Source organism: Gekko japonicus, unplaced genomic scaffold (assembly GCF_001447785.1).
Source record: "Gekko japonicus isolate JY-2015 unplaced genomic scaffold, Gekko_japonicus_V1.1 scaffold1768, whole genome shotgun sequence".
Classification (NCBI taxonomy): Eukaryota; Metazoa; Chordata; class Lepidosauria; order Squamata; family Gekkonidae; genus Gekko; species Gekko japonicus.
Genome location: NW_015170335.1, coordinates 185102 through 196867, shown reverse-complemented (window position 1 = coordinate 196867; position 11766 = coordinate 185102). Strand labels below are relative to the sequence as shown.

General features: G+C 44.5%; 1 protein-coding gene across 1 annotated transcript in view; it reads right to left on the bottom strand.

Annotated features, from left to right (window-relative positions):
- ZBBX (zinc finger, B-box domain containing) overlaps positions 1-6029 on the bottom strand; it is a 69367-nt gene extending 63338 nt beyond the window's left edge. Inside the window, 2 exon segments of the mRNA XM_015418147.1 lie at positions 4713-4826; positions 5962-6029. Coding sequence (XP_015273633.1) covers positions 4713-4826; positions 5962-6029 — 182 coding nt within the window.
- Between the last annotated feature and the right edge of the window lie 5737 nt (positions 6030-11766).

The window sequence follows — 11766 nt, the reverse complement described above, 5'->3', positions numbered from 1 at the left end:
GAACAGTTAGCATTATTATTCACGTTAGTGAGAAAGGGAAACAGATACAGAAAGGTTAATAAAGAACTGAAATGAAAAGAATCACAGATATTCAGGGTTCTGCTTCGTCTGCAGAACATTTTGACTTCCTAAATGGTTTCTATCAAGCCCAGAACAATTACAACCCTTCTTGTGTTTTCTGTAAATGCATGCATATGCACTTAAACCTCATATAGGACTAAGATTCTATTAAAAGATAACTACTTAAAAAAAGAACAATGAAGAACTCCAAGAGAACACAAAGTGAACTTCAGTGAGTGAGAGGGGGGTTGAAAATGAATTCTGATATCAAAATGCTGATGGGGGGGAGGGGGGGAGGCGCAAAGCGTGCAATCCTAAAAAGTGATGTGCTTGCACAGGACAGAATCACATAGGCCGGTAACTACGGCGGGATTTTGGGGGCTCTGCCCTCTTTCTTAAACACACAGACTCCCAAGAATTTCTCCTGTATTTTTCCTCCCAATCATCTTTAAACATTTTTAAAGGTGTGCACTCTTTTAAGCAGAGTGGGGTGCTGTAGTTGACTAATTACAGCACTGAGGAAGGGGGTTGGAGTAGGTGACCTCTAGGATCCCTTCCAACTCTGTGTCAAGAAACTGGTCTCCTTTAAGAGAGTTTTTCTGCCTAAGCTTTCTTGACTATAGAAGTCATCACCCCCACTTGCCAGCTTGTTATCAGAAATGTTGCTTAGGCTGGCAGGAGTGATTAATTTGTAGCAACTGAGAACTGTCATCTAAAGTGGTTGACAGCTTGCAATTTAGAGATCGATCTTGGTAACAGCTTTCTTTTGGCTAAATGGTTAATAGGCTAAGGGTGATCGCTAGTATAAGAACACCTATGTAGAACAGACAACTTGAGAAGACTCAGACAGAGAAGAGTAGCTGAGTCAGAATCCTGGCTTTTCTCTCTGCACTGAGAACTTCAGCCCCACCAGAGAAAAATTTGCCTCACCACAAGCCACAAAATCCCGGCTACAGGCCTGGAACCACATACGCACTGGGTGGTGTCTGACGTTTCTATCACAGTTGCTCGCACAGATGAACAGGCAACCTGCTTATTGGTTTCAGATCAGCTCTCCCTGTTCAGCCATCTGAGAAGCAACTGGCGTGCCTACTAACTTACAAGTGAACATGCAATCCCACTCCCTAGGAGCACATGCAAGCATTAGCGGGAAATCAGCTTGTCATCTGCCATAATGATCATAATGAAGAAACTGGAAACACAGCAAGAAAGCATCTGTTGTGCAGTGCTGCAGGAAGACTTGGCATCTAATGTACAAACTTCTGGCCAGTATCCAACTGCAGATCAGTAGGACTAGGGCCATGAAGGTATTTACAGAAGACTGGCACCCATTCATAGCCTCCTGGAATATGTAAACAAACCCAGAGAAAGGCTGTGATAATACTGTCAGCACTAATAAACAACATAGGCTATTTGTTTTATGGCAGAAACGTTTTGTGAATACACTTCACACTAAACTTATGGGTATACTGTTTATTTATTAAAACATTTATACCCTGCCTTCCTTGTGGTTTAAGGTGGCTATGACACTGTTCGGGATTTCTGTGTAAATGCAGAGTTAATAAATGCAGCAGAACATTTGTATTCGCTTTTAAAAAGATACTTTACTAATGAGGGAGGGTAAACTGGGAGTTGAAAGTAACAAAACAATACAGGAAAATCATCCTGTCTAGCTGCTCTATTCTACATCTTTACTTAGAGAATTCTAAACCTTGTGTCAGGACGAACTAGAGAAGAAGGACAAAGAGCAATAAAGCTGAACCCCAATGCTTACTCTGTAGTTCAATCCCCCCCCCCAAAGTGGTCCACCCCTCCAATTACCCGACTGGAGAATCCCAATGCTAACTAATTATGCATTTTGTCACCTTGCTCTGGCAGCAACTACGGACAGGGTTCCCCACTGGGTCTCTAAAGCTAAACTACCTAAGACATCAACATGCATAAACAAACAGTAGATTCTTTCATCACTACAGAGAGAGAGAACTTGCAAATCCCAACAGACACAATGAAACTTCTGGGGGGGCCAAAGATGGGCAATGCAGCAAGAACAGGCAACAACATCAGTGAGGGAAGACAATAATTCCATCCTTGAGAAGACTCAAACAGCCATCAAGCTCAGAGTTCATTCATAAGTTCAGAACAATGGGACCCCACCCCCATGGTAGGCCACTGAATAGGGACACAGGATTCTTACCTCATAAGAACATAAGAGAAGCCAGTGTTGGATCAGGCCAAAGGCCCATCCAGTCCAACACTCTGTGTCACACAGTGGCCAGAAATACCAGGTGCCATCAGGAGGTCCAGCAGTGGAGCCAGGACACTAGAAGCCCTCCCTACACTACAGATGCTAATTTCCTGCCCCCAAGCATTTCCATTCAGCTCTATCCAAGCTGATTACAATAGGCATGGTACTAACACCCCTCCCACCTTCTGGCTGGGATAAAAAGATGCGGAGATCTCCATTTCTACTTGTGTCTCACAAAGTGAGCTTGGACTCTGGAAAGCTCATAGACCCTGGAAATCTTGTGGGTCTTGAAGGTGCTACTGGACTCGGATCTAACTTTTCTGCTACAGACTAACACGGCTACCCTCTGAAACGGCCACCAAGCCTAGTGGCTGTGGGAAGAACTGCATGGCAAGAGTAACTCTGACACCTGCTGGAGAAGTCACTGCCCACCCACCCCCACCCCCGCTCTGCTCCCAAACCGGTTCAAGAAAGGGTGTTTCTGGGCAGGGGTTTCTCTAGGCTTCAGTCCACAAGACAAAATGGGTTGCATCTCAACAAATTTCTGCTGGGCTAAAAGGGAGGAGGGGACTCTTTTGGCCCTTCTAAAACATTCTGATGGGGATCATGAGACGTGTCACAGGGGACTGAGCTGCAGAGAGTTAAGGTCAAAGGTGAGAGTGTCTAATACCTCCTTGTACCAGCAGAAAAGCTGGCGGGATTCATCTGTGTTTTCCTGTGCCCCCCCCCCAGCCCATCCCCAGGGATGGAACGCCTACATTTGGAAGTCTATCTCCAGTGAAGCCTTTGAAGACCCCAGTGGTGGAGAAGTGGGATATAAACCTTTGAAATAAATAAAGCAGTATGGACGGAGGTATCTCACATTATACAGAGAGGACATGAAGAGCAAAAGGGGCATCAATGGGTGGATACCATAATACTGGTTTCCTAAGTATAGCTTACCAGCTCCATGAAGCCACCCCCCCCCCAATCATTTACAACAAGCCAGTGAGCTGGGAGAGAGAGCCAAGTTTGTCCAGAGGCCTGGTGTCCTGCAAAAGAACCCCAGCCTTCCCCATGAGGCTCCTTCTCTGCACTCAAAACCCTTGCTAGAGTTTGCAGGAGCCCTGAACAGTTGTCACTGTTGCCTAGTTACTCTCTCCAAAAAGCCCCTTAGTCCCTGGGCAAGCAGTAAGCCAGGTATGGTGGCTCCTACACTGTGGAATGGTCTGCTTGAGGCTACTAGGAAGGACTCCATGCTTCTATTGATTCACAAAACCTGCAGAATTGTTCAGGTGGGTTTTCACCTACAAGAAGCAAAGCTGCTGGTGTAATGGTTCAGCTCAGGAGGTGACTTTAGGGGATAAACTCTTTCCTACACTGACTGTCTTGCTTAAACAGATGCATTTGCATGCGCCACTGATTGTCCTGTTGCCTTAAACAGATTCATTTGCATGTATTGTTCATGTTCCTTCGACCGACCGTTGTACGATCCCAGCCTAACTGCATTTTTGTCTCACTTGGAATTTTTGCTATTAGATTTAAACAAATGGGAACCCACAAGAACTTGCGGTGGGAAGGCATCTCATCTTCAATCCCCTTCCCTGGCAGCCCACAGCCTCTCCCCTTTTCCTTTCTCTTTTTCCCACACAACAGCCAACCTACCTTTATCTGTCCCCCCATCTTCAACTCCCCCCCCCAGCAGCCTCTACCTAGGAAAACTATGGCTCAGTTCTGTGACACTGGCTGCTGGGCCAGGCCCACTTGCATGGTAGGGAATCTTCAATTTACCTCCCAGCTTCATCGATATTATTTCTTTTCTTCATGTATACCCTGCCTTTCTCCACAGCAGGGACCAAAGCACTTCACATCACCCTCCTTTTTATTCTCACAACAACTCAGTGAGGTAGGTTAGGCTAAGAGTATGTGACTGGGCATCACTTAGTGAGCTTCCATGGCAGACTGGTGATTTGAACCTGGGTCTCCCAGACCCTAGCATGAAGAGAGAGAGAGGGAGGGAGAGGTTCCAACATAACAAAAAGGGGAAAAAATGCCAATATCTTTTGCCAGTTGCTGTAGACACTCCCAGCATTAGGTGAATGCTCTGATTCCCCCTTACAAAGCCTGCATGGCAAAACACATAGGGACTTTGTACAATAAACGCATAGGGACTTTGTACAATAATAAATCAATCGACGATCACCTGGTGTGTGTTTTTTTCCTTTTTGTTCTGTTGGCACATTGCTGGGTGCAGCCCATGTGTCCTTTTTGTTCACAAGGTACAGCAGAACAGGAAAAGAGTACAGAATAAAGAAAGGGAAAGAACTCAGGGAAAACAAAGCCTCATGCTGCCTCAGTTGGCTTTCCCATGGCTGGTTCCCTCAATAAAAACATCTTCACCCGAACCACCACTCTTAATGCCACCTACTCTCTCTCGAGCTTCTCTCTGCTCATGTTTGACTGAAGCTGCTGCAGTTTGCTTTCCATTTCTTTATTGTCAAGTTCCAGCTGAACCTTCTCCAACTGCAACTCTCGCACACTTCTGAAGAGATAAAATTTAAACATATACATGAACAAGGCACGGCGCTCAGATATGGCTTTCTTATTCCATATTAAATGCCTGTAAGCAGGAAGGAAAAGAGAGACGTTATATTTCAGTGTTTACAGACCGGTCTAGGCATTGATGCCCTGAGCTGGAAAGCCCAGGCTAGCTCAATCCTGGAAGCTACATGGGGTCAACCCTGACTAGCACTTGGATGGGAGACCATTGAGGAAATCCAGGGTCACACCACACGGGTGAACAATGACAAACCCTCTCTGAATGTCTCTTGCCTTGCACAGCCAATCAGGGCACACACTTGCTGGAACCCTCTAGAACAGGGGTGTCAAATATGTGGCCCAGGGACCGGACCAGGCCCCCAGACGGCTTCTATCAGGCCTGCAGTGGAACTGGCTGTCTTCTGCTTCTTCTTCTAGTTCTGCTGCTGCTGCGTCATCGTAGGTTTGCAGCTTACAGATACACACCTGAACGGCATACTCAAGATTCCAACAGCACAGGCATTTTGATGCAATAATTCAGAGCAAGAGGTGTCGGTTACCAGACACTGTTAAATAAACGAAATATTGCAAGAGTGCTAATGTTTTGAGCATGTTTTTATTTCAAGCAAAAAAACAAACCCTTTGTTTGTGTCCTTTATAAAGTTTATATCTCCCCTACCCGGCATTACATTTTATGACACACATGGCCCGGCCCAACAAGGTCTCATTTATGTCAGATCCGGCCCTCATAACTAATGAGTTCGGCACCCCTGCCCTACGGGGTCCCCATAAACCAACTGTGACTTGATGGCATCTTCCACTATACATGTGCAGTCTGGGCCCAAGGAAGAGAACAATGTGGCTCCAGTAACTTTTATTTACACCCCTTCTGCTAAAGAGATTCAGGAGCATAAGGAGACATTATAAAGCATTAACAAAGAAGTTACTGGCACCCCAAACTCTAAAAACCATAACTTGGAAGGAAGTTCCATCAATTTTAACAGAACTAACTTCCAAGAAAGTACTTTCAAGCTTGAAGCTTTAGTGGCAATGAAGAAATAAACAATATTTTAAAGATGCATACAGAAAGCCAACAGACATCAAAGCTTCTTAGTGAAAATCACAGGAAATGAACTTACTTTGCCTTCAGTTTTACAGACATTCCCATCTTAGAACCAGGGAGTATCACAAAGTCATTGACGTTCATGATTGCCAATTTACAAAATTACAGTGATCTGTCAGTTCGTGAAGACTTGACAGCCTGATGCAAAAAAGAAAAATTAAAGTAGAAATCTGAAAACAATTGTGACTGCAACTAAGGCAATATCATAATCTATGACCAATTATTTTATAATATGGAGGATTGTGTGACTAGGGAAGTCATTTTTGAACACAAGGCAACACAGGACTGTTACAGAAACATATGTGTTACTCAGAAGTCAGCCTCACCAAGTTCAGTGGGTCTTACTCCTAGGCAAATGTCTACAGGACTCAACCCTTAAAACAATTCAATAAAAGTGTAGATTAAATTCTATTCTCTGCTGAACACAAGTAAACTTGCTACATAACCTCTTGTGTGGGTGTCATACCTCTGATAAAACTTACACTTGCTTTTGGAAGCTCACACCGCACACATTTTGGGGTTTTTTGCTGCAACTGCTCGAGTCTGGTCGACAGCCATCCGGATCGCGGGAAAAACAACAAAGCTGCCGGAGAAGAAAGACTATGCCGAAAAAAGGGTGCTGGTAGGATATCCCCTCCCCTCACTGCATTGTGGCCCTAGATAGGTATCAACTATGTTGTAGTACTCTGTGAACGGCTCTGAGACCCATTGGGGTCATGGGCGGTATATAAATCACATATAAAATAAAATAAAAAATAAACATGGTTTCTCATCTAGACTTTGTGGCTTTTTAGTATTCAATAATGCATTAATTTTGCTACCCACATCCATAGAGAGTAGACGCAGATGATGGTGCAATACTAAAAGCTGCAACTTGATGCAAAGAGTTGCCATTTTAATTCAGCCAGATGAAAGCTGTCTCTTCTGCTTATTAATGTCAGAATTATAAATACAGAAAGATCTTAAAGCTTCTAACAGTAAACATCTTTCAAGACACAACCGTTTGTTAGTGTCGCAGTCCAATAGCAAAGAGGTGACCAACTGACCAAGCAGCATGGTGTAGTGGAAGAGTGTCAGACTAGGATCTGGGAAACCCCAGTTCAAATTCCCACACAGGGTGATCTTGGGCCAGTTACCCTCTCTCTCTCAGCCGATCCACCTCATATAGCTGTTGTGAGGATGAAATGTAAGCGGGCAGAATGCTGTTGTAAGCGATGCTCCCTCCAAGCTGTGAAGTCTTGTGAGCAAAAATTCTACTTTGTAAACTAGGGTTCCCAAGTCTGTTTTGCTCCGCAGCGGGGGTCTTGTGTGCGCGCGCACGCCGCATGCACGTCAGCCGGAGGTGACGTGATGACACCGGGCACGCTGGGGGCGGGCCCACAGCCATCTGAGGGGAAAACATAGAGTGCACGCCGGGGTGGGGTTCTCCCCGGGGCCCGATTCCACGGCGGCGGAAATTGGGCCTCCAAAGTGGGGGTTTACCCACCCCCCAGGGGGACTTGGCAGCCCTACTGGAAACTCCTGGCAAAGTTGTGAGCGAGCGATTTGGCTACTGCATAAATTAGTTTGCTCTGGAGCCATCCTTCCTGAGCTAAGACAAAAATGTGTGAGCCGGAGGCTAAACAACTGTGAGCTAGCTCACACTAATTCAGCTTAGAGGGAACACTGGTTGTCAGCTACTGGGAAGAAAAATAAATAAATAAATAAAAGTGGGGTATAATGATCTAAATAATCCCTTATCTTTTACCTTAATATTTGATATACGGAATACTGGGCATTAGGGAGTTTCCTTTTGAGCTGCACAGTTTTAGTACCAATCCTGTATTAAAAATGATGTTAAATATGTTGACCATTGCAAGGTTAGTGTTTGCAAGGTACTGGAAAACCCAACAGTTTCCAAATAAATGGAAATTGTTATCTATAAAGTGTGGGACACAAAAAACATGACTATGCTGACTGTTCTGCAACAATTCAGATGAATTAAATACATGGATCAAAGCTTGTCTCCATCAATTGAAAGTTTGCAGCCTGAATTAGTTTAGTTAGTTAATATCTATGTATTTACAGTGTGTTTATGGAGAAAAGGGATTTTCGAGCTTCTATTTATGTTTATTAACTGAAGCAGTTAAAATAATTAAAATCTAAGTAAATAAAGCCACCTCTTCTGAATTTTCTTCTAAGAACATAAGAAGAGCCCTGCGGGATCAGACCAGTGGTCCACCTAGTCCAGCATCCTGTCTCACACAGTGGCCAACTGGTTCCTTGAGGTCCAACAACTGGACACAAAGGCCAAGGCCTTCCCTTGATGTTAGTCTAGTATGAAAAAATATATACAGACGTGTGCTAGATGCCCACAGAACAATACAACCACAAATGAGACTAGATTAAAGCCATAACATCATTTAGTGTCTGGTAATAAAGTACAACAACATATTCCTTCATAGAAAAGATACAAAGGTCGATAAAACGTCACATAGCAGTCTGCCTCAGACTCTCTCAATCTATATCCCTCTAACAGGCTTGTATCCTTATCCAAATTCACAAAAAAAGGTCTGCTCCAAATTCAACCAATCTGTGTCTCTCTTTCAGTCAACACTTCTGGATATCTAAGTGTTCCAGACCTCTGGTCTTTCCTCAGGAACAAATCCTATATAGGATTCTTACATTCAATCTTACATTCAAGTTGACACTTTCATTGATTTACTTCTGTTAGTCTATTTGGACAAGGTCTCCTCCTTTATTTCCAAGCGTGCTGATGCTGCTGCCAAAGTAAACTGGACCCACATTGTCAGTTATTGGGTAGGATCCAATTAGTTCTTTAGCTGGCAGAAGAGGAAAGAGGAGCCTTCTTTTAACCATCAAGAAAGGCTATGCTGGAGGTCACAGGACCTGCCCAGATAAAAGCCATGTGGGACAATGCCTGTAGTAAGGAGAAGAATTGGGCAGGATTGGGTGAAACAGCTGGCTGGGTCCAGCCCACTGTGTAACGGTTTAAAAGAAACACCTTTTGGAAATGCTGTTAATATTTTGATACAACACTGTAGTTGCTACACAACAGAAGTAGGCACAAAGGAAAACAATCTAGAGTGTTATGGCACCATAAAGGCACCTAAAAAAAAATTCTAGCACAAGCTTTTGTGCAGACCAAAACAATTCCACTTTCTGAGGCACAGATGCAGTTGCCGCTTCAGATGCTGTACTTAAAATGCAACACACACACACACACATATATATATCAACAGGTAAGGCTTTCCTGAGCAGGCAACAAGTATTATTATCTGTTCATACCTGCATATCAAGCCTACTGTTAGAGGCACAGGAGCAGGATTTGTGAAAAACTGGCAACCCCAGCTACAGAAGGAAACTATTCAACCAGTGTGGAAATATAGGGCAGACTGAACATGGTGCAAGGCCTGAAGATCTACATTCCAAACAGGGGTATGCTTCCATACCGAAGCATATTTGGTTTAAAATGTAAAGACCGCCTGCCTTTCCAGCAAGCAACTTTTGATAATCCCCTTTTCAGGCAGCAATCTTTGAAGGATCATTCTGCTCCTAAGAGAACTATAGCCGTGCACTAAACCAATTTCAGTGCAACTTTCTCCCAAGTGCACAGAACAGGACTGCAACCCTAGAAAAGCAATGCAGAAAATGATCATGAAAAAAGACAGGAGAGTACTACATATCACTGAGTGAATATGATTCAAGTTGAGAAAATCTTTGTCAGAGCGGCATTCCATACACTGGGGAATTCTCTTATTAGGCATTTTTTTTGTACTGCCATTCCTTATATTTCTCACCACATTGATATGCCAAGTTCATTCAAGCTACAGGAATGTGTTTTGCTATTTTAACTGGATATTTTAAGGGTGGTTTCCCCCCCTTTTTTTAAAAACCTGTTGTTGGCTAACTAGATATTCGAGACAGGGAAAATATGCAACCTCAATAAATTGCCAGCTTAATATAAACTGATATTTTTTAAACTAGCCCCTCTAATTGTTCTTTGATGTGCAAAAAATTGGTATAATATTTAGCTAAACAAGAGTCTTGTGACTGCTCTTCAAAGTCTAGCCCTTTTTATTCTTGAATAAGCTTTTGTGGACAAGACCTCACCAGCCTGCAAGAGATTGTGGTAGAGCAAAACGGTGCCACAAGACTCCCGTTTCTCTAGTTGTTATTAGTCACTGAGTTTTTACAAATCAAAGGGGCAGTTAAGTAAGTTTTTGTGAACTAGAACCCTTTAAATGACTACACCAGAATAAAAAGCAGTGAGTCTACCATGAGACTCTTCTTCATTTTAGCTGTGACAGAATAACAGGAGCTACCCTTCTGGGATTAAACTTCAACCCAAATCCAGTGGCACCTTTAAAGACATCCTTGTAAACTCCAATGTGTTTGATGAAGTGAACTCTGAGTTGCCACCTTCCAGGTTGGAGATTTCCCAGAAGAAAAGGGCTGCTTTGGAAAGTCGAATCCATGGCATCATACCCACTGATGTCCTTCCCCTTCCCAAACTCTGCCCTCTCCAGGCTCTTCCCCTCCATCTCCAGGAATTTCCCAGCCTAGAGTTAGCAGCATGAGCTCTGACTCATGAAAGCTCATGCTGAAACCCTGCTTTATTGTTATAGTTTTACAGACCAACATGTCTTACTTCTCTAGAATTAACAGGGTTGCCAGTTCTGGGTTAAGAAATTCCTGGAGATTTGAGGGGTGGTGGATGGGGTCTGGGGAAGGATTTCAGTGGGGTTCCCCACTAGGGTATGATGCCATGGAGTCGACCCTCCAAAGCAGCCATTGCCTCCAGGGGAACTCATCTTGGTCATCTGGAGATCAGCTCTCCCGAGTGGGAGATCTCCAGTTACCACGTGAAGGTTAACAAGCCTACGAATTAATAATATGGAGTCCATCCTACCCCCTCCCCCAAATCACACAATCGTGCAAGTAAAAAAATGTGTTAGGAGAAAGCCAAGCTAATTTTACTTATTTAGCAAACTATTTTAAGATAGAATCATAGAGTTGGAAGGGGCCGTACAGGCCATCTAGTCCAACCCCCTGCCCAGTGCAGGACCAGCCTAGAGCATCTCTGACAAAATATTCCTCCAGCCTCTTCTTGAAAGCTGCCAGTGAAGGGGAGCTAGCCACCTCCCTAGGCAGCTGATTCCACCTTTGAACCACTCTGACCATGAAAAAGGTTTTCCTAATATCCAGTTGATACCTTCCTGCATGTAATTTAAACGTGTTGCTTTGGGTCCTGTCCTCTGCTGCCAACTGGGACAGCTCCTTGCCCTCCTCCAAACGGCAGCCTTTCAGATATTTAAAGAGAGCAATCATGTCCCACGCCCACCTCAATCTCCTCTTCTCCAAACTAAACATCCCCAGGGCCCTTAGCCTTTCCCCGTAGGGCTCTGTCCCTTTCCTGGCTTTTTAAAGCTGGGACCTTTCCTTCAGCCACAGCGTAGAATCCTGCGAGCGCTTCCTTCCTCATCCCCAATGACTTCCTGATCAGGAACCACAGCCAAAGAGCTCCACCTGTTACACGTCCACCTGCCAGGCTGCTGTTCGAGACACAGCTGAAGAGGAACGAGCGGGGGAGGAAGGAAGAGCCCCAGAGGTGGCCATTCGAACGGCTCCTTTCCCCGCGCCCCTGTTTTAACCCCGAGCGGTTGTTCCGTCGTTGTTGTTATTTTAATAAAGGGTCGACATTAAAATTAATTGACACGTCCAACCCTCCGTAGCCGCCCCCTCCGCGCCCAGCGTTACCCGCAGGCTCAACCTCAACACCGCCGGGCACGACTCGAACCTCCCGCGGCCTCCGAAGTCC